The sequence below is a fragment of the Glycine soja genome, chromosome 8 (genome assembly GCF_004193775.1).
Source record: "Glycine soja cultivar W05 chromosome 8, ASM419377v2, whole genome shotgun sequence".
NCBI lineage: Eukaryota > Viridiplantae > Streptophyta > Magnoliopsida > Fabales > Fabaceae > Glycine > Glycine soja.
In genome coordinates this window covers 2,302,998-2,326,639 of record NC_041009.1, presented here as the reverse complement: position 1 = coordinate 2,326,639, position 23,642 = coordinate 2,302,998, and the positions used below count along the sequence as shown (strand labels likewise).

Below are 23,642 nucleotides of genomic sequence, written 5' to 3'. Positions count from 1 at the left end.
GACTGAAGTTAAGGCTTTGTTTATTAAGCAGGAAATAAGTCAATATCCATATCTATATAATCAATTTTGATAGGCAACCAAATCTTCGTACCCTCCACATGCACAGTGACAATGATTTTGAGAATGAGAGTCAACTCAAAAACCATATACTGCCAAATTGAATTGTTCTCTCCTTTTCTACTAGGTGGTCTGTCAACGCAGAAACTAGCACTGAAATACACGTGGAGTTGGAAAACAACTTGGATGATGTTTGATGGAAACAAACAGAGGATTCTGTAATATTTGAAATGAATGAAGAAAAATGGACTCCCAACCGCAGGCTAGTGTAGCAGTACATTCTAGATTAGCTATCAGAGCTACATGCCTATTGCAGAAATTTATGCAGACAGGAGTTAATGAATTTTAAACTTAATAAAAGACAACGGCATTGATGTGCAAATGAAGTCATGAGTAAAGAAGATCAAGCAGCAAATATGAGAGTTGAGAAATTAAAACAACTGAAAGATGGAAACAGTTTAGTGTTCAAATCCATGGATCCTTGAGATCCAAATGGGGATCTCACTCTAGCTCAAGAACATTTAAATCCTGTGATCGTATACTACTTACAGACACGTTGTTAAAGCTAAGCTTGCCCTCTACTTGTGCTGCTCATAACAAACAAAAATGGAACCAAGTGGATGGAACTACCTTTATTACATATAGACTAATTTCAGCAATCGCGTGCAAAGGTATATGACCCCTATTCTTTCAGCATGCCCATATTTCTGATCCGAGCATCACTCCTAGAGAGCACATTACCTATCATACAGCTTAGCGATCAAATATTTTGTTCGCTAGAGTTCAACATCTGCAATGCTGTCCACCAATAAAAACTCGGTCTTAGTATCACTTATGCAGCAGATAGAAGAACAGACTCTGCAAATGAGGCAGAGCCATTATTAGGTGCTCCCTTTATCTTGAGAATAGAAGTAATCAAATTATAAATCTCAACATTTTCAAACGACGGTATCTTCCTCCCTCTAGCAAATCGAGGACCATGTCCAATGAAAATAGTCCTCATGGAGAAAACCGCATTGTCATAACCGTGCGAACCGCCACACTCTTGGCGCTTTGTTCTCTTCTGCTCAACCTTAAAACCTTCCTCGATCAACCCAATAATCGGTGCAATCCGATCACTCGCAGCATAATGAAGCCGACTAGGCAGATCCTCTTTCAAATACACCCTCAAAAACTTCCCATTGTCAACTTTCCCCGAGCTCAACCCTTCATTCATCTTAGCAACAACATCCGCAGGATCATTACCAGAAGGCGGACGAATTGCAAGCACAGGAGTATGCGTGACAACCCAATCTTTAGGAACATCAATCCAAGGAGCCAAATCATCAAGAAAAATCAACTTCTTATCACAAGTACCAACCATTCCATGATCTCCAACCATAATAATACTAACATCCTCGAAAACCCCTCTTTCCTCCAAACCCCTAATCAACCTCCCCACCATTCTATCAATCCTAGCAACAGCCTCAGTGATCAGAGGATCATCAGCACCAACCTTGTGACCCTGATGATCAGGGTCCTCAAAATAAAGCGTCATGAAATCAGGAATCTGATCACTAGGCAAATCAAAGTACCCCAAAACCGCATCAACCCTATCCTCAAATGAAACAGAAGCATTATAGCGGATACAAAAATTGAAAGGACAAGTCCAAGGACCCTTATTTACCTCAGAACCAGGCCAGAAATAAGTTGCAGCCTTTAATCCGTTTTTGAGAACAGTTTCCCACAAGGGTTCCCCGAGCCACCACTTGGGGTCATGGCTGTTACCCATGTAAAAGGGTTCCCCGGAGAGTGGATCGGTGAAGTGGTTATTGATGATGCCGTGGTAAGCAGGGTAGAGGCCAGTGGCGATGGAGTAATGGTTGGGGAAAGTGAGAGAGGGGAAAACCGGAATCAAACCGGATTCAGCTTCGGTTCCGTTAGCGATCAAACGGGAAATGTGGGGAGTTGGGGCTTTGAATTGGTAACCGAAACGAAAGCCGTCGGAGGAGACTAGGAGGACGACGGGGCGTTTGAGTTTGGAGAGAGGACGAGCTTTTGATGAGAAGAGAGAGAGAGAAGAAGGAGAAGGTGAAAGTGGTGGTTTTGAAGAGAAGTAGAGAAAGGCGAAGGCGAAGGATGTTGATAAGGCAATGAAAGTGATGAGGATGAGGGTGATGAAGAGGGGTTTGTGAGAAGAGGAAGAAGAAGAAGAAAAAGAAGAAGAAGAAGAGTCGGTGCTGAAGGAAAGAAGAGCTTTTGATGAAGGAGAGTCTTCTTGGTCGTCATGGTCTTGGGTTGAGATTGGCGCGGGCATTGTGGAAGTCAATGCAGACAAAGGATTGGAACCCATGTTTATGTTTCTTCCGTTCTGTGGTTGTGGTTATGGGAAGCTCAGAAGTCAGAAGGTAGAAAAGAGAGAGAGGGTTGAGTAAGATCCGATTAAACTCAAGCATAGTCCTACCAAAGAAAGATGGGAGAGTTGGAGAAGGATCGGTGTCAGAGTAGAAGACAATGTTCAGAAGATGCGGAATAACTAAGGAAGGAAGGAAGGACCACATCGTCCCAATCATCAATCGACTCCTTAAAAAAAACTCAAATAATTTTGGTATCCATTACTTTTTTATTTGCGATTTTCATTCTCTCTCTCTCTCTTTTTAATTCACAATTTTGAATCATGTTAAGCATCCACCTTGTTTTAGAACGGATTAAGAAGATAAAAAGAAAATAAAAAATGAAAGAGAAAATAATTAGAAGCTTATAATTATTTGAAAAAAATATCTTTTAAGTCCTTCAAAATTTAGTCAAAATTCATTTTAGTTTCTATTTGATCCTTTTATTTCTTGAAACGTGGTGGATATCATTTTTGGTAAAGTTTGAAGTACAGCATCATAAATTAAATATATTACATTTAAAAAACATGATGACTAGAACTTCTATTATGAAATGTAGAAATTATAACTAATTTCGATCAAATCTTGAAGCACTTGAAACAAAGTTTACATTTTTTATAAAACGTCATATTTCATTCGTAATAACAGTTTGAATACATGTGGAGTAAACTCAAAAACATGTGGACTAACATATGATTTAAACTTTTAGTCACGTGCAATTTTAATTAACATATGTGCAACACCAAAGTGTTTTTGTTTTTCACCATATTATTGGTGTGAATTAATATTAATTTTTCCGGAAAATCTAGTTACCTTAAGTAAAGTTTTTTCTTTTAATTACGTTAAAATATTTGAGTCCAATTCTACTTGAAAGTGATTATTCTTTGTTTTGTTTTACATTAATTATTTTTATCTATTTTTCCCCAACACAAACACAGCTCCTTGACAGCGCATACCCAAGGATCCATGGATAGTTTTCTAAAGTTTTAACTCGGCCTGCTTTTAGAGAATGTTTCATCAGTTGGAAGGAACTGCATGCAAAGTCGATTTGAAATTAACATTCCTTCTTTCTTATGAGGAAATTAACTTGTCCTTGCATACTCTTATATTTATTACTTACCGTTTCATAAGGAAGAAAATAATATCCAAGGACAATATATATAACCAAAAAGAAAAAACTGAATGTATGAAAAGTGCACTGGAGTTAATTTGATTAAACTAAACGTTAAATAACAACAAAACGATAGAAATTAAAATGCAAAACTAATTAAAAAAAAAAAATCCAAGGACAATAAACAATACACGTACAAAAACTAAAACTAGTCTACCTTAGCTAGGTCCTCATATATATAGGCTTTGAGAGGCAGGTAATAAGTAATAACCATTATTAATTGTAGCTAGCTAGCTAGGGCTTGTGTAAGACTCTTCCAGCCAGCAGAGCTGCTTCCATGACAACATTGATAACTTCAATTACATCATCCACTTGACATGCGTTTCCCTTGAATGTAGGAGCTCTTGAGTTCTTAAACTTTTGCATGCAGTTGATGAATGTTTGGCTGCACTCTTGGCTTAGGTAGTCGTCTGCACAACACCATCATTGATAATTTGGTAGTCACTTTCATGTACGTATAACCATAGCTCTCAAATAATGTACGTGTTTATTTATCACAAATGATAAAGCTTTCGAAACTTGAATATTGTTGGAAGAAAAATATAACAACACGGATATCATTAACTCAAATTTGCTTCTTCCTTCTTTTTTTATTCTTTTTTTATAATGAGAATTGAACCTAAATGTCATGTATCTAACTCCAACTTTCCACCACTAGGCCCACCCTAGTGGGTTCAAAGCAAATTTGTTTTTGCTTGTAAATTCTCCACTCTCTTTCATTTGGACAATTATAGATATATATGATTTTTCTTGCATACATAGGCTCCAGTTTATTTTAAAAGGGCAAAATTAAAATTTTGATTAAGTTGGTTGAAGTTTGGTAAAGCTTTTTAATAATTCAAGCTAAACTAACCCAAATATAGATTCAGCTTACTAGGGTGGGAATTTAAGTATTTTACATAAATTCAAACGTCATTGTGTACAAGAAGAAAAAAAAAACACTAGAGTTTACTCATTAATATTGTCTTAAACGCCTATGTACCTTAAAAATTATACATACAATTTTCCTTACACCGTCAGTATTCTCCAAAAACTAAACTAATCTTATAAAGTTTTTATTAGTTCAAATTGGATAATAGTTTATATTTTAAAACAAATTACAATTAGAAAAACTACAAAGAAAAGGATGTGGAAAGTAGAAACGTATATAAACTAGTGACCACTTACTAATGACCATTCCAAAACGAGGTGAATTGAGGTGGAAAGAGAAAAGGAGAAAAAAATGATAGATGTGATGAAAATGAAATAGATATTTAAAGTTTTTTTTTAACTGTAGGTTTCATCTCCGTTTCACCAAAGAAAAGTGTCAGCAAAATATTTCCTTAACACTTTATTTTTTGTTAATGACAGAAATTTAGCGAAAATTAATTAAAGAATAACAAGAGAAACACGGTAAATAGGACCACATGACTTCCTTAGCTCCTAAGTCAGAACTGTATTATATATGTCCTTTTCTGAACCACTGATTGTTACATCCAACTAAACTTTTCATCTAGGAAAAAGGTTTACATTATGTTTATTTTTACAAAGATATTTAATAAAATTTAACCATCTTATGAGATCAGCAAGGACGAATCCAGCAGTCCATTGAACGGAGGCTTGAATTTCCTTTTTTCATTTTACAGTCATTTAAATATTGTTTATTAAAAATTCTACTAATTTTTTTGAAAGAAGAATATGATCTTATGAGCATAATAACAAACAAATTTTTTATTCTTAAAAATGAAACAGTATAAGTGAGTTTATGATTCACACACATATCATTAACTATTGAGGTAGACTTCCTTATGCACAATAAGGATAAATAAAATTCACATTAATATGCTCTCACAATCTAAAAAAACAAAATAATTTTATATATTAATAATTGAAAGTCATCAAATCCTATAACAATATACATAATAATAATAATATAATATCTATATAAAATATATATTTTATATATATGGGAAAGATAACTTATGTTCATTACGAGAGAAATGAATTTTTTTTATCAAAAGAGCTTTGAATTCTTAACATTTTCATGTAAGAAAAAATACAGCAGGATATTAATTTATGTTCTAAATTTATGGTTGTTTTAGTGTTTGATGATTAATATTCTATATAATTATTTTTAAGTTATTCTAGACAATTGATCGGGATCCAGAAATTTTAGAAGTGTCGCAAGACAATATGCAATTTTAAGAACTATTGTGCAACACTATATAAAGTTACACAATTATATTTCATACTTAACAAATAAATGAACCATCTCTGGGGAGGGGCTCAGGTCCCTGCTTGCCCCCTCCTAAATCGGTCTCTGGAGATCAGGTAAATTATTTACTTAGATATCAGATCTGATATAGTATAAAATGTTTGAATACAATAAATTAAAGTATAGAAAATCAGATCTGATATAGTGTAAAATGCTTGAATACAATAAATTAAGAAAGTATAGAAATAGAACTCACTGTTTTTGGCTTGGACACATTTATCATGATACATACAACAAGCATCAAGGCCATCACAAGGTTTTTCCCCAGGGCACCCACTATACAGAAGTCCACAGTACTTGCCATATCTCAATAAAGGAGGCACTGTCATTCCAAAACTTCATTACATTTTCTTTTTATTTCTCCCAAACACATCATAACAAATGTTAAAAGAAATTTAGTACCTGAACAGAAGCTTGACTCACATGTTCTGCTGCACTCTTTGCTCTGCAATTGCAAACAAAGAAGAAGAGTTAGAAAGTGTTGTTAAGTTAAATGAAGTGTTTGGAATTTAAAAAAAGAAAAAAGATGAAGCAAGAAGCGAACCACAGAGACAGTGATTCCGGTGGTTTCAACTCCTATGTTGAGGGAAGAAATGGGAATGGTTAAGAAGTTGATAAGGAAAAAGGTGCAAGAAATGAAGAGGAGACCATACTTGGATAACTGAGATGGAACCATTTTTGTGGAAAGAAGGAAAAGGTGAAGAGAAAAATGCGATTAATGTATGATTTTGAAGGGTGGTTTTGCTTGAAGGCTCTAATTTATATGAGATACTACAGTGACAAGTGAGTGAGGAAGAGAACACAGAAATCTGAGAGTTGGCAGAGCTCAGAAAGAAAGATGGGAGTGTTTGTTTTGTAGTAGCACGTGACTGTAATTTCATCATTATTTCAAATATTCTCTTTATACTATTTTCTTGTAGCTCTGTTCTAGCTATTATTAGCTGCATTAGCGTTACATTCCATTTTTATTTTTATTTTATTAATGGGTGGAAGGCCAAAAATGCCAAAACACAAAACATAATTACATGAAGAAGAAGAAATTATTATATAGTTCAAGCCTCCAATCTGTTTATAATTCTTGTCAATCTTTACCTGATATGTTTTGAGATTTTTAAATTTACAAAAATAAATAATAATAATGTGAGAGGTGAGATTGATCTATGCATATAAATCACAAGCTGAATAAGGATGGAAAGAACTTGAATGTTGAAAGGAATGAAAGATAGGGCTAGGTGTTGATCTAGGCATCTAGCAGAGAACTTTCACCATTCCAGGTTCCAACCAATCAATTTTAACTGTTCTTTCTTTATCATAGCACACAAGCGTGAAAAATTAACTAGATTCGGTACATTCTGGCCAATCTTTGACTCATTAGAACCTACACGATGATTATCAATCAAGGTTCTCTACTAATTAATCAGACTGTCACACTAGTTCTCCTCATATCTATGCAGGGTAGCCTTTCTTAACTTGAACCATCAAATAAGAGCAGACTATTTTAGTATCCAAACACAAAGAGAGATTATTATTTCGATTAGTGTCCAAGAACTATAAAATCCCACACATCTTTGGTTGAGATTGATGGTTGACCATTCTTTTGAAGAAATTAAGAAGAAGAAAAAAATTCTTATTTTATTTCATAAGAAAATATTTATTTCGTGATAAATAAAATAACATATTCAATAAATTACTTAATCTCATGTTAACAAGCAAGAAATTTTTTTATTTCAATTGTTATAACAATAAATTAAAGAAGTTTATTTTCACTAATAATTTAAATATTAAGTAAATTATTTTTCGTCAGAGTTAAATATAATTTTCCTACGTGTATCTTTGGAAGATAATTTTGCTTGAAATCACTCGTTAAAATGAGAAATTATGTGTCATGCTAATTGATCGTGCTTGATAGTTAAGTCAAACAGATTTTATTAAATAAAGAAAACTAAAGATGTGACTTTTTACATTAATTAAGCAATAAAAAACTCAAGATGTGATTTTTACAGGATAGACTTCCATAAAAGATTTTGTAAATATGTACGCAAGTGCCACACTTTTTCAAAGAACTAAAGAATGAAAAATGTAACTTAAAAAAAGCAAATTAAGTCCATATTTTTTTATTTTATTAAATTAAACCTTAAATTACTGTACTATCCTTAAAATAAAATAATGAGAATATATATATATAGAGAGAGAGAGAACTTCAGAAAATACGGGTTGCATTATTTTTTGTCACACATCTACCACATAAAGTTGTGACTTGCGTATACCATCATCTAATCATCTATTAGGCTACAAATCCTTTTTATTTACTTTTTCTAGGTTGCTTTTACTTAGAGGCCTCAGGTTTCAGCTGTACCACTACCTCACCCTTTTCATACAACCATACGTTTCTCACAATAACTCTTAACCGTTGATCAATGATCACAAAATGTTGATCACTCCAATCTTCATCGTTTTTAATGAAGAAACATCGTGGTTGAACCCCTTCAAAGAATCCATGTAGTTCTCAAAAAGTTTCTCGCACTTTTTTGCCCTAAGAGACAACCGTGCTTTACACGGACAATATATCTAACTTAAACTCTAAAATAGAGTAAATAAATATTTTTGTTTCTGACTTTTGACCCCTTTAATAAATTAGTTCTTATCTTTTTGAAATGTAAAAAATAATTTTTATCTTTGTATAAATTTTGCAAAATAGTCATTGTTATTAAACTTAAAAGTAACGCGGTTAGTGAGGTGCATTGTTGACAATTTTAATGCCACATACACTCTCTAATGTGACAGATTGTCCCAGATTGTGACACATAGATTGAACTTTGATGTAAAATTTAAAAAGTTGTCAAATATTTTCTTCTTCACTTATTTCCATTTATTTTCAGGACAGATAACTGCAACATTCCTACTTTTAACATTTGATTTCTATTTCCAAAATTGTTTTTAATTTTCAAAAAATTAAAATAGAAAAATTGATTTGATTAGTAAAAATTATTACGTTTCACTATCCCTATTGCTCGAATTACACTTTATCCACCCCACCCCCGGTGAATCGGCTCAGGTGATTGGAAGTGAGGGCCTCTGTCACACTCACAGTATGTAAATTCTAAATAGTTTCACAATCCCAACTCACATTCAAGGCACGTCAAGGCATGAGTTGTGTGCTAACTACTACTACTCTTCAAACCAAACACGCATCGATGGAGAAGATGCAGCACACGGAGGAGCTTGTGAGGGAGTTTCTGGTGTTCCACGGCTTCACCAACACCCTTGAATCCTACGAGGCTGAATTGCGCACTGACATTGGAAAAGGATTCGAGGTCGACAAGATCCTCGACCTAATCTTCTCTCTTCTACGCTTCTAGGTTGTCCATGCCGTCTAGTGCAACCACAACGACAAAGTCGTCGACTTCTTCACGCTCTATGGTGTCGAATTGCTGCAGAGGTCACAAGATTGGACTAACTGGTTCGGTGCGTTTTGCTTCTCTCATCGTCGTTTTTGTTTTGTAACTGGTTCGGTCACAAGATTGGACTAATTGTGTTGCAGTTATTCCTTATAAGAAGAATCCACACTTGGATCTCGAGTTTCGGGTTTTTTTCTCCAAGGAGTGGTATCAGGCTTTTCATCTTTCTTCTAGAAACTTCTTCTGCAAAGTCTTCAATGCTACTCATATCCTTCATAGAGTTTAATTCCATTTATTGTTTTTTAATTCACAAAATGTTGGCGATTTCTTTCGCAACTTGTTTTGTTTAGCCTTAATGTTGTATCACGTTTAGCTGAAGGTTAATTCAGAGATGAATGCTACTAATTAGAGTAAAGAAGAAGAAGCAAGTAAAGAAGAAAATATTTGACAACTTTTTAAATTTTGCATCAAAATCCAGTCTACGTGTCACAATTTGGGACAATTTATCGCATTGGATAGTCTATGTGGCACTAAAATTGCCAACAATGCAGCTCACTAACGACGTTACTTTTAAATTTAATGGCAATGACTATTTTGCAAAATTTATACAAAAATATGGACTATTTTTTACATTTCAAAAAGATAAGAATTAATTTGTTAAAGGGTCGAAAGTCAGGGACCAAAATGTCTATTTACTCCTCTAAAATATGTAATAAGTTACAAAACTATTAAAAGTCTATTATATTGATTTTATAATCTAAGGATTATAACTACATTTCGCCATCTAAAATACACCTCTTTCAAATCTAATAATGTAACGTGAGCTTATTCTAGGCCGCGAAATACATGAAAACAATAAAAAGATTTGATAGAATTACAATGAGATTGACAGCTGCGATCACAATTATAAGAATGATGATGCAATACAAGTATTAACGGCAACAATGCTGTTTAAATTACACGTGCACAATCGCCAGATTCACATATCAAAACTGCAGTGTCTTTGCTTATTTGGCTTGCTAACTCTGGCTGTACCTTGAGATATTCCCTCCTGACAAATGATGCAGCTTCAGTTGCAAGGTCAGCCTCCACAAATGCAAGGCAACACCCTCTAAACCCAGCACCACTGAAGCGCGCTCCCAATACACCGGGAGCCCTCAGAAGGATCTCATACAGTTGAATCAGAGGTTCACAACCTTGGCAGACACATCATTCAACATGATCATCAATGGTTACTCTAACATCTAATTATCTAACGATAACATGTCAGTTTTCATGTCTCAAAAGTATTAGATGTTATTTTTAAAGCACGCACGCATACAATAAGAACTGATGAAAAATTTTCAATTGATTTTAAATCAAAGCTAATGAAAAATTATTCATGATGCCTTTGATTAAATTATTAGATTCCTCTTAAAAATCAGCTGTGTTTCATTTTGGTCTTCTATTTATCAATACAATCCAGATATACTGCAAATGATAGGACACCAGGGGCAGTTCAATTAAATTTGGATAACTAAAATAGAAAATAAATATTTTGCTTTGCAGAGAATCTGGATTCATAGTGAACATTCCATCATGTACCAAGGGCTTGGAAGAAAGCTTTAGGAAAGCAATTAAAAAAAGTTTAGAGGAAAATATAGAACAGTAGAGAAGGAAAGGACAGAACTAAAAGTGTTTCAGAGTACTAAAGGTAACAACAAAAGTTTAAAATCCAACACTATTTTGTGTAAAATGTTAGCGGTTTCTAGGCTTGATTTTTTATTATTTTTTTTTTGTGTGTAAATTTTCAAGGCTATATACTTATAGAAATATGTGCAGCTAGATATTGGAAAATTGAATAACTGCATAAGAAATATATATGTTTTTCCACCCCATTTTGGTTTCCAGTACTTCATGTCACTTTCATATTATAAAAGCAAGAAGATGAAATTTCAAAACATTTCAATAATGAACTTGGGGATTTAAGTTATACCACATTCATAATTTTGAATGGAACTCCGACCAGAAGCTGTAATAAGCATTCCAAAATCTTTTAAATTGCCCATCGCCCAAGCCTCAACTCCTGGGTTAAAAATTAAATAAATTAATAAAATTATGTTTATAGTAAAAAAAGTTAAATGAGCAGGGCATAAAACCTCAAGATGAAATTTATCTAAGCAATTCAACTGATTATACCTTTCATAACTCGCATATTCTCTGAGAAATAATGCTCCGCTCTTTTGGCTAGATTGGGTTCTAATTTGTGCTGCACAAACAAAATGTAGGAGTACTTGATTAGTTGATTATGCTAAAATCATAGCCGGGATTTAGATTATACAACATATGAAAGAAGCATTAAACATCAGTAAATAAGCTGGAACAAGTAAGCAGGTTCTATTAACTAGCATAGCAAAAAATCTATAATACTTTCTTGCAAATGTCGATATAACAGCTAACAAGCATAATTTTATCTGCATTTTGAACATTTTTAAAGTGGCAAGATTTGGAAGCACAAGATCCAATAAACTTTGGCATGTGGAATACACCATTGCTATCTTGGAAAACATTTCAAAGCCTGTTTTGAGCGTGAATGCACGAGAGATAGCTCAAGTTAAACACAAACTATTTAAACATAGACTACTTCCCATATAAGTTTGTTATTATGTTGACTGTACTCTGAAGGAACTCCAACATAGTGATTGATGAATTTCAGTATTCCATGGCCCAATCAACACATTATTTACAAATCCATTGACAACTGTGCAAAACAAAAATAAAATTCTATCAAGCTGGGTTTATTTCAGAAAACTATTAACCCTCAAAGAAGGCCATGGGAGGCACCAGTGAGAAGAATGGGCTGTATGATTATAGCCCAGTGAAGAAGAGAAGAGGGAGGCCAAGACGGACTTTGGAGGAATTGGTCAGGATAGATCTCATGGTAAATAATATTTCTAAATTTTTAGTCTTTGACCGAGCAAAATAACTTTGGGTAATCTGAGTAGCCAAACTCAACTATTAGGATAAGACTTTTGATGTTGTTGTTGTTGTAGTGCTTAGAAAGAAAATATTAGTGCATTTATTACTTTTCTACAGTTATACAATTTTCAAAATCATATTCCTAGAAAAAAAAGAAACCTATTTATTTAGCTATACATTTCATGTTTGTTATGCCATCAGCCCATCACCCAAAATATAAATTGTGCATTATATCATAGATTAACCAGGATATGTAAAGATCTGTATACTTATCAATTTAACATGACAATGCTTTATACCTTGTGAGTGTCATATACTTCTGGATCAACTGCTCAGTGGAAAAAACAAAAAAAATTACTTAGATCAGTTAGCTATTTGATAAAAAGATATAACTAGGTTCACATGTGAGAAGGCAAGATACTGACCGTTAGATAGGATGGGCTCTGTTGTGTAATCTCCAGATGCTCTGCAAAATGAATAAAAAATAATATAACCTTCTTGGGCGTTGATTATCTCACCAAATTCATATACATCAATTTAGTTCTAAGTTCTAATTGTATATTGGTTTCAAAGGGAGCAAAACCTTAATAATAGGAAACTGTATGGACCTATACCTTGGGGAGGGGGAGTATAGGGACCAAAAACCAAATGAGTAAAAACTACTATGACAAAATTTAAAACTCTAGTTTGACTTGCATGAAAATAAAAAAGGATGTTCAAGCTTAACTCATTTATTTAAATGAGCCAAATTTTAAGCTTTGGTTTAGGTTGTTTTAAAAATATTAAACCCAACTTATTTAGCTTGTTTTATAATTATTTTCCTTCTCTTCACCAAATATCTTCTTGAAATATTATTCACAATAAGAGCTAACTTGTTTACCTTGCTAATGTCTTATATATCAACTTTAGTTATTATTGCAATTAGAACTTCTACCATTCATCTTTTAATAAACTATGTGACCCAGTACACGATGCTCCAATGTAGTGGGGTTTGGGTAAGGCAAATGTATGCAGCCCTGCCCCACAAACAGAATGATTGTTATAGGATTTGAACCCGTGGTTTTCAGGTCACAAGGCAGCAACCTTACCATTGTGTCAAGGCTCACCCTCATCTTATAATAAACTAAACTGATGTAAATTTGACAACATCAAAAATGGATTCGTGAGAGACCTAGTTGAGATTAATGAGGAGTAAAAGGTATTTATCCATTTTAGTAATCAACCACTTCCATCCTCTAGCTCAGTTTATTGACACCCTTTTGTAAGTGTAAAGTTGGCATTTGGCAACAGCTCTTGAGAGTTGAGACACAAACTTAGAAATGTCTTAAATATTTTGCAATGCATGTAAAGTAAAGACAAGTTCTTATTAAAAAAATGAATGACAACAGTAATAAATTTGCAAAAGAAGAAGAAAGAAAAACTCACTCAATAAGAATTTGTGCGGCCTCTCGACACTCTACAACTCGCTTGTTATATCCAGGGTTATTCGTCAAAGCTTGCTTCAACCCCGAAAGTGCCAACAATATTCTGGTTGCTTTCGGCTGCCCACTCTCGTTGTATTCTAGAACCTTTGGTTGGTAAACAAGTTTATAATCTTTGGTCTGCATGTGCCAAACCAACACATGAAAATAGAGGAAGGACAACAAATCAACAATAACAGGGAGAAATTATTTGAAGCATAATTATTAATTAAAACCATTATTACAAATAGTGGTGTTAATTAATTATTATGCTAAATATTTAATTGCATTAATTAAGCTAACATGTCCCCCTATCTCAAGTAGGATAGAAATAAACCCACTAGGGTCGGCATAGTTGGGGGGAGGGGGGGGAGGCTAGTATGCCTGGCGTCATAAATTCAAACCTCAGTGCAATATTTATTATTTTTTATTTTCTAAAACAGCTTAATATGACAAGCTAAATACCATAGAAAAATTTTCAAGCAAAACAACTGTAAAAAAAATCAACAAAAAAACTAGTTATTTACATCTTAAAAGATATCCAGTTCATCTTTATCCAAGGGATGCTGCAGTGCAACTGCAAACAAAAGTATTTTTCAATTTTCATGTATCTGAATTAAGCAAGTATCAAAAATCAATGCCTACATGAAACAGATCTAGCAATTAATACAAGTTTGTGGAACAAGAATTCTTTATATTTGTAAGATGGCAACTTATGCTACAAGTTAGTGGCAAAATTTTGAAGTGCTTTGGTTGATAAATTCAATTGCCCCAGCATTTAGAGGAATATATAAACATTGACAGTGAGGATTTGGTAAACGATATCGTCGGCAATTTATTTCTTGGGGGAAAGTGGGGAGGTGAGCCACTCTAGTTTCCCTTGTATATTTTACAATGACCTACACTGCTCGATTGCTTTTCAAACACATAATCCCTCATTACCACCCTCCATATAGGTGAAAAAGATGCATAAACATACATATGGACACAATAAGAAGCTTGAGTGACAAAAGCGCACATGATCAACATGCCAGATACCAAATCTAGTTCTGTAACTGATGGATATGCTTCAAAAAATCAAAAGACATTTAGAACTTGTGACGACAACACATTAATCCAGGTATTACCTTGCAATTCATGCACATCAAACAACCATGGCTTGAAAGCAAAATAGCTGATTGGTCCATTATGCCATTTTTCAGACCCAAATATTCATTCTCAATCAACCTATAAAGAGAAAAGTAACATTTAAGAGGGCTGATCTAATATCACCAGACAATTAAGAAATGACTCAGTAGTATATCTATAATCACAATGAATAAAAGGATGGGGATCTAATTCCTTTTAAGCTTTGGTGGCATCTTAACTTTTCAACTTCAATGGCAACATTTTAGAAGCATTTTACTTTCCTATCATAGTGAGCAACAGCTTGAAAAGAGGTGTAACAAGAGTGTGAGAAGCAGAGATTGGAAGAAAAATATTTCCCTTTTTCTAACACACAGAAGTCAATCCATATCAAGGTAGTTAAAGTCAAGAGGTGTTAGGGGTTTTAACGCCTTGAACTGAAAGACGCCAAAGCCTTGCTAACAGAAATACGCAAACAATAATGTTGGGGGGCGGGCAGGATGAAGACTGTTAAAATATTTGACTATTTCGCATTCATGAAGACATGACATTCAAAGTAAAATTATAAGGGGTACTGCTAAAGAGTGCACTGGATATTGGTTAAGGAGCATTTAGTACACCTTATCAAATACTTTCAATTACTTAAGAAATTCTGATGCCTTTGACTGCACTGATTCATACATTTGCCCATGGTGATTGGCTTGGTGGTTGAAGGGAGGAGGGAGAGGTCGTGGGTTCGAATCTCTCCCTCTAACAAAAACTAACATTGGCAAATAAAAAAAAAAAAACACACACATTTGCCCATGGTTCAAGAAGAATGCATAGTGACTGTCCCCAAGGACTTGGATAGACTTACCTATCATATTCAATAAGTTCTGTGGGAGATATTACTAAATCATTTGCATATTGCAAAGCCATGAGGTAAGCCACTCCAACCTTCCAAACAATGAAAGTTGAAATACCCAGAGAAAGTCAGAAGACATGAACAGTTGCCAACAGTGATCTATCATGGTGTTTTTCAAAAGAAATCAAAACGAACAGCTTATTAAAAAAAGAACAAAATGAAAATGAGCATAGGATCAGATTAACAGATATTAACATTATTTGAAGAGTGAAATAATATATTGGGATCTGGTTGTAATTAAGGCATTATTAGTAATTCAGGGTTATAAAAGTATTTTTACTTTTAATAAAGTTACAGTCAAATAAATAAATAATAAATCATTTCTTCAATGATCATTTATTTTGTTACTACTAGGAATTAAAGTGCACATGGATGCACAAAGGAAAGCAGAAAACATTGACAACGAAAATTGTTCTCCTCTCCTAGTTCATCCTCTGTTCCAATATCCCCAACCCATGCTCGAAAGTGAATTTTTCTCAAGAAGCTAAACTAGCTAGATATTCTTCTGATGAATTTCTTTTCAATTATTACAAGGCCATCATACTCATAATTTTAAGGACCAAATTAAGAGAAAGTAGACAGGGAGAAGTCACTATCTTACTGCAGCAGAAGAGCTTAAGCCCGAACTGTCCAGACCTTCAGAACCACATATGTATCCTATGATACCCTGGAAACATTGTAATAAGGATGGGTGGGAATACATTTTGAAATAACAGAAATAAATTGCATGCAGTGATCTTCATTGTAAGAAAACCAGAAATACAACATAAGCAGTTTCTTATTTTCTGGCCATGAGGCTGGAGAAAAGATATTTACAGTTGCACTCATCTAACATTTACCCAAGAACCAGTTCTAAACAGGATCAAGCTGACAGAGGTAAGTTCTATTTTGTTTTGTAGTAAATCAAATGTCATCATCAATAATTTGAACAACAAGAAAAATGTTTTGTTGGCATTAACCCTTAGAGCTAATTTTAAGCAACTAAAAGGATTTTACTGGGGAAAGTATTTATTACATAAGAAATACAAAAGTGCAATAAACATTTTTTTCCCAATAATTTCACTTTAGTTGCTACGGCTGATGTTTAAAAAAAAACTAATGTAAACTTTAAAACAATTAAAACTAATGAGATGTACCAAAATAAAATCTCATAACAGGACCCCAGACATAGGATCTAAAGAGCCCGAACTTTGCTAAACATAACAACGCTGTGCAATGCTTAAAATCTGAAAGCATGTTGATAAAGCAGCCAACTAAAATATCACAAACTGTATTGCTGAAGTCATGAACAAAAATAAGCAACCTAGAAACATAATACATCTTCCAGTACTTTATGATTACTGAAAATCTTAATATTTTCTCTTTTGTATAATTCAGTTGGCCAGCTATACGACCAATTATACTCTATAATAGTGAATGTCAGATTTTAAAAGGAAAATAGAAAAAAGTGGGAGTAGCAAAAAATAAGAAGGATAAGTGATCATACAACAAAGGATAGAACACAAATGATTGTGTACAAGGAGATATTGATATCCGAAAATTAGTTAAGATGTTTGGATATGTGCAAAGAAGACATTTGGAGGCACCAATGAGGAGAGTAGATCACATTGTTAGCCAGGGAACCAATTATTATTCTTGATTATATTATATGTCGTAGCAATTAGAAATATAATCAGCCTATTAATTTTATATATTAAGAAATCCTAATTAGGTTGTCTGAATTGGGGATTAGAATTAATTTGTCATTAAGAGTTGAAAATCAATCTGTACTATTTATAGAGGAGAATAGGATCAAAGAGGGCATCAAGCCAAAATTTCTCGACATGGTATCACAAATCTCCTACCTTGAGACTTAAGCCCTCCTTCTTATGGGAGGAGTTTAATTCATTTTATCTTTTTAATTTCTTCTTCTATTAGTGCTTATGGAGAAGTTTATCCAAATAGGGACATAGCTACATACCATCAAGGAAGTCTCTCTATTTAGGATTATAATTGTGGGTTCCTTAATTTGTGGGTTGATCATTCCGCTATTTTACATGTTGGTGTTTCCAAAATTCGCTTCTTGTTGTTGTTCAACAAGTCTATGAAATCACCAAACAAGATCAATTTCTTATGAAGCTTTGTTGTTCGATGGAGAACCTTTCACGCCACTACTACTTCAATGGGCACAACCACTACTCCTGCAACCTCCAGTGCAGGAGCTTTGACTGTGGAGAGTGTGCAGCAAATGGTACAATCCGCTCTTTCTGCCTTGGGCATTTGAGGTAAGTCCAATGCCATCTCATCTCATCTCAACATTGATTTGTTGATTCTGGGGTCTTTAATCACATGACTAGTTCCCCAGAACATTTGCACAATGTTCGCACTTACAATGACACCAAAATATTCAAATTGTTGATGGTAATACTCTTTCTATTATTTCTGTTGAAGACATTAACCCCTCCTTTTGAGACATGTTAGTGTTCCTTGGACTTATTTTGAACTTAATTTCAATAAGACAATTGATGGACAACAATTGTAACGTGAACTTCTTTCATGTTGGTTGTTTTATGCAAGATCAGGGGTAGGGAAAGTGATCACGAGGGAGCCTAAAATGGGCAGACTATTGCCTCTTCAGTTTTCTCTACCACGTCTTTTTTGCTTGTCGTGATGTCCCAAATAAGTTTAAGGATTAGCATAGAAAGTTGAGACATCCAAATTTCACTGTTTTGGATTGTTGAATAATAAAATTTCACTGAATTGATTTTAAATACAAACATAACTAAATTTTAAAATTATAAGCACAGTAAAAATAACAATTATGAAAAAAAAGCTTCAGTCTGATTTGCTAGTTTATTTTAGTGTTTCACAAAAGAACTCATAGGGAAGTTGACAATAACCTCTTGCTACTAAGGTTCATACTTAGATAATATGTTAGGAGTAAAGGGGAGGGGAAGAAAATTACACTACTTGGTTTTCGAGGACCAAGACCTCCTTACAAACTAATTTTCTAAATTCTTCTCTTTCTCTTTATTCATTGATTCTTAGAGCTTTTATACACAATTGCATATCTATATTCCTACTACAATAACCGCTACAATAACCACTACAATAACCGCTATAATAACCACTACAATAACCGCACCCCCACTACAATAACCACTACTAGAATGATAACTACCCCTATGACAGGTTTCCATGGCAGAGCATCTTCTTCCTAACATTCCCTAGCCCATCAAAAACACCTTGTCCTCAAGGTGTTGGGTGTAGAAAACAGAACCTGGATCCCAAATGAAAATGGGTGTAAGAATTAGTGCCTGAAGATGATTGTGGAGACAGAGCCCTTTGGCAGCGACGAGAATGACGAAGATGAGGAGGAGGAAGGGGTGGTTGAGATTTGTGTCCCTGACCGTGGCAACACACACAACAGAAATGGAGAAGTGGATGTCAGAGGGAAGGATGCCATGACTAGAGGACTTTGTGTGGGACCGATGACTGGCGACCGGGAGGGATTCGAAGGAGAGTGCGTGGTGCTTGTTAACGGGAAGGTGGAAAGTTGCCATGGGAAGGGGAGGCAACGTGGTTTCTGCTATTGGTGGAGGTGGCGTGGTTTCTGCTGTTGGTGGTGGCTTAGCAGAGGAAGAAGTTGGGTTGATTGTCTTAGGAAGCAGAGGCGGCATGGGTGGTGACTTCACAGAGGCAGAAGATGGAGAGGGTTGTTTAGGTACCATGGTATTCAATATCCGAATAATGGCATCAAGTTTGGAAGTAATGGAAGTTTGGTCTGTAACAATGGAAGTTTGAATTGCAGCGAGTTTGGCCATGGCGGCCTCGAGACGATCCACACAGGCGATGGAAAGTTCGGTGTCCGCCATTGAAGAGTGGCAGGTCGGACCAATTGTTAGGAGCAGAGGGGAGGGGAAGAAAACTACACTACTTGGTTTCGAGGACCAAGACCTCCTTACAAACTAATTTTCTAAATTCTTCTCTTTCTTTGCCTTATTCATTGATTCTTAGAGCTTTTATACACAATTGCATGTCTATATTCCTACTACAATAATCGCTACAATAACCAATACAATAACCGCTATAATAACCACTACAATAACCGCTATTAGAATGATAACTACCCCTATGACAGGTTTTCATGGCAGAGCATCTTCTTCCTAACATACAGAATGGATGGATCCCTTTCCCCAGAACGTATAGAACATCAAACTTGGGGTAATTATGCCTTTTAGTTAACAATTTTTAAGCCCTACGTAAACTACACTGCAGAGCATAAATATTCAACTTAATCAAAGTGAAAGTGCAGGTTAAACTATATTATCATATAGAGCTGCTATCCATCTGATATACATATAGCACAAACTCAGCATAATCAAGTGATGAACAGAAAGGTGAACCTCCGGCATTATATCTGACCTTAGAAAGAATGTTTCCGCTACTCTTTAGTGCATATACGGCTCCTCTAGCATAACGCCCCCAGTTACATTGTTCCTGTAGCTCTGATGAATCTTTGTCCAAATTTTTATCTTTTGGCTTCTGAATCTCATCAACTCTATCAAATATCCAATCACTTTATAACTCAAAATTGGGCAAATTATATAATGTTCTAGATAACAAAATTTTGCAATAAAAACAGGAAGAGCCCAAGATCAGAATGACATTAGAAACGCATGTAATAGCTCAATTGACACTGGCCCTAAATCTTGAAGATTTGGGTGTGATGATGACGTTGGAGGTCTGATCCTCCACCAGACCGGTTATCCCCTCCCCTACCCAGGTACTCGCACCTCCTATGTAACTAAAAGAAGAAATAAAGAATGGTGGTTGAAATCATATACCAATTACTACTTAGAGAGCCCATCATTCAGCCATATACGTAATGATGGTGAAGCTTTACATCATTTGTCAATTAGTAAGAGTTAGCAATTATATTTCATCTTCATTAACCATTAGGAAGCATGTCTTGTAATCCTAATGATATGGTCAAAGGTAGCACATATCTAAATAAATGCATCTGGCATGCATTCAGCCAAGATAATTTTATAAGAAATGGAATGAAACTTTTGAGGAAAAAAAAAATAAGAAACAGCAAGCGTTATAATCATTGACCACAGACCTGAACTTAACTTCTCCCTCAAATTGTCCTGAGCGAATTACAACCTAAAACCCCGAGATCATTCATCAAACAAATGAAAGCATCATGAATAATGAGTCTGTGAGCATAGGGATCATATCAAGTGAAAGCATGAAAGAAGTTAATTTTGACTTTATGAGCATGAAAGAAGTTAATTTTGACTTTATGAGCATGAAAGAAGTTAATTTACCTGGTTACTGCCAGAAGGAGCAAACCCCAGAAGTACTCCCATATTGATTGTCATAGCTGAAACGATCCCACCCTGCAAATACCAAAGGAAATTGCAAGAGAACTCATTCAAATTTCAAAATGAAAATTGTGAGAAAATTGCCTGGCAAGTGGCAACTGAACAGATGAAATTTATCTGCCCAGCACTACTGATCTAGCACATATTGCTCAAGATCAATCATTGAGTTTCTTTTGCAATAACATGACAGAAAGATTAGAATACCTGATGATCAATGTGTGCCCCCAAAGGACATATTCGATAGGGAGATACCACAACTCGAACTTCCTCTTTATTCAGATCCCCTATTTTCGAAACTCTCTCTCTCAACTCATTTAGCTGCAGATTACAAGTAGATCAATCACAGAGTATCAAACAGTATTGGAATCAAAAGGAAATTCTTCCTCCACTCCAACTGTTCAGGTTCTCTTAACATGTGTCAGTTATTTTCCACTTCCATTGTAACATTCCATTCGCCAACTTTCGAAAGGCTCAAAACATTATGAATTAAATAAGTTGCTACCACATTAAGGTCATGCTGAACATTATCCTAGGTTGAGCCACAATGGAGAGGATTCACCAGAAATCCCTTGCTCACGATCAATCAATTTTATTATTAATAGAATAATATAATATCCAAAACCGATCCAAACACTCTTACCTTCTAGAGCAAGGTAAATGATGTGCAGTTACCGAGAAACAAACTAGTACGTTATCATTAAATTTTCGAGAAACAAACTAGTACGTTATCATTAAATGATATCCATTACGCGAATTTTCAAAAATTAAATAACTATCAGTTTCATTGATTTGATGATGCGTTCAACACAAATACGAACTTCCAGCTAAATATGCCAATTGCAATTTGCAAACCAACCGATGCAAAAACAAGAAACAGAGTTCAGGGAAGAAACAGAAACAGCTTCAGAGCGAAGAATATGCAATGTCACCAAACGGTGAAGCAAGAAAAGAAAATTAAGCTACGCAAAAATGAGGACGAATTAATTTAAGGAGCAGATCAGAATATAAATTAAGCACAAAACACGCACCTCGGCATCGGAAGGCCAGCAGCGAGAAGCCATCTCTGCAACTGCGAAGGGAAGATTCAGAAACAAAGAGGAGATTTGGAAAACGAACAGAAGCACATATATAAAATGAAAACGATCAACGGTTGGTGAAGGTGCAATATCAGACAACTCGCAGTAGACAACGCATTAATTTTTGGTATCGAATGGCACGCACTTTGTATGAGTATGACGTGATATTATTATCATTATTTACGAGATGTCAAAAATTCCTCTCTTTTTCTTCCCATTTAAACACAACCAAATCAATCCTCAAATTTCTTGTATAGAATCACATTTATTATTATTATCATTATTTATTCCTGTAAATACATTTGAAGATATAGTTGACTTGATATCACATGCTGAATTGAATTTCTCATAACAGCATAAGAATAACAAAAATAAAAATTAAAGTTGGGATCGTGTGTAAATTACTTCTATCATTTACCATTAAGTTTGACACTCTGTGTCTCTATATTTTAAAACTATATTCACGTAAAAATATTTTATAATAGAAAAATCTAAGAAAAATGTCTTTTTAATTTACTAAAAATTAAAAATATAGGCAAATACAAATTCTCTTGATAATAAATTAAAATTAAAAAATTATTCCGAACTAGAGGACAAACCTGTACATCTGTCTTTTTAATTTTTTTTTGGATTTTATGATGTTACGAATTTTTGTTATTTTTTTTGTTTTAGTAGTATAATTAATTTTGAATTCTTTAATTTTACTTGTTTAGAATTTCTCTCTCTCTCAAATAACATTAAAAAATAATAGTTAAAAAAAATCTTGAAATCTTTTTTCTTAAAATTCAACCTTTAGCATGAAAAAGAAAAATAATAATATATCTAATGGATGGTTTTTTGAATTCAAATTTTTTTAATTAAAGATGCTTTGAGCTCTCTCACCATGAGGAACAATTTTAAATCAATGGTCTAGATTTTTTATCTTTTGTCTTTTTTTTCTTTTCTTTCCTAGTTTTCCAATTTAACCCTAATGGCCTAAGCCTGGGTTTTTCTTTTTACCCTTTTTTTGTTTTCTTCTTCCTTCTTCTCTATAGCTACACTCTCACACACAAATGCAATGCACCAACATTGTAATGCTCAAAACACTTCTTGGTGTCATAAACTAGTACCGCCTTCAAACACCATCTTGGAGACCTAACTGGCTCTCTCACGATATATATAGCCTGCGTCTTAAAAAGAAAATGTTTTAAGCCAGGTTATTCACAATTGATACATTGTTATATAGTTTAGTGGTTTAGAATTTAAATCTTAATTTTGGAGATAAAATAAATCTTATTAAAAAAAATAATACCCACATTTTGTATGTTTACTGCCTTCAATAAACATGCTTGCAACGAAAATTATTTTATATTAATATAATGATAAAAAAAAAACATGTTTTAGGCTTGGAAATAAAAATAAAAAATAGTAACCCATGTCTCGTTAAATTATTAATATGTCATAAGTTTAATGATGATATTATATTATATGTTATATTTTCGTTAATATTTAATTGCTT

At 34.2% G+C, this 23,642-nt stretch overlaps 2 protein-coding genes across 2 annotated transcripts; both read right to left on the bottom strand.

Annotated features, from left to right (window-relative positions):
- Positions 1 to 460: 460 nt before the first annotated feature.
- On the bottom strand, positions 461 to 22,357 carry LOC114424726. Its single transcript, XM_028391568.1, has 15 exons — positions 22,097 to 22,357; positions 21,273 to 21,386; positions 21,012 to 21,083; positions 20,804 to 20,847; positions 20,104 to 20,239; positions 16,301 to 16,366; positions 15,652 to 15,731; positions 14,798 to 14,897; positions 13,636 to 13,811; positions 12,636 to 12,676; positions 12,510 to 12,538; positions 11,431 to 11,500; positions 11,228 to 11,317; positions 10,207 to 10,448; positions 461 to 2,419 (listed from the first exon to the last, which is right to left on the bottom strand). The coding sequence occupies exons 1-15, from the start codon at positions 22,127 to 22,129 to the stop codon at positions 890 to 892; spliced, it is 2,823 nt and encodes a 940-aa protein (XP_028247369.1). The 5' UTR covers positions 22,130 to 22,357; the 3' UTR covers positions 461 to 889.
- LOC114421115 (phospholipase A2-alpha-like) lies at positions 3,610 to 6,688 on the bottom strand. The gene is made up of 4 exons (XM_028386918.1): positions 6,399 to 6,688; positions 6,257 to 6,299; positions 6,051 to 6,176; positions 3,610 to 4,010 (listed from the first exon to the last, which is right to left on the bottom strand). The coding sequence occupies exons 1-4, from the start codon at positions 6,528 to 6,530 to the stop codon at positions 3,835 to 3,837; spliced, it is 477 nt and encodes a 158-aa protein (XP_028242719.1). The 5' UTR covers positions 6,531 to 6,688; the 3' UTR covers positions 3,610 to 3,834.
- Positions 22,358 to 23,642: the final 1,285 nt, after the last annotated feature.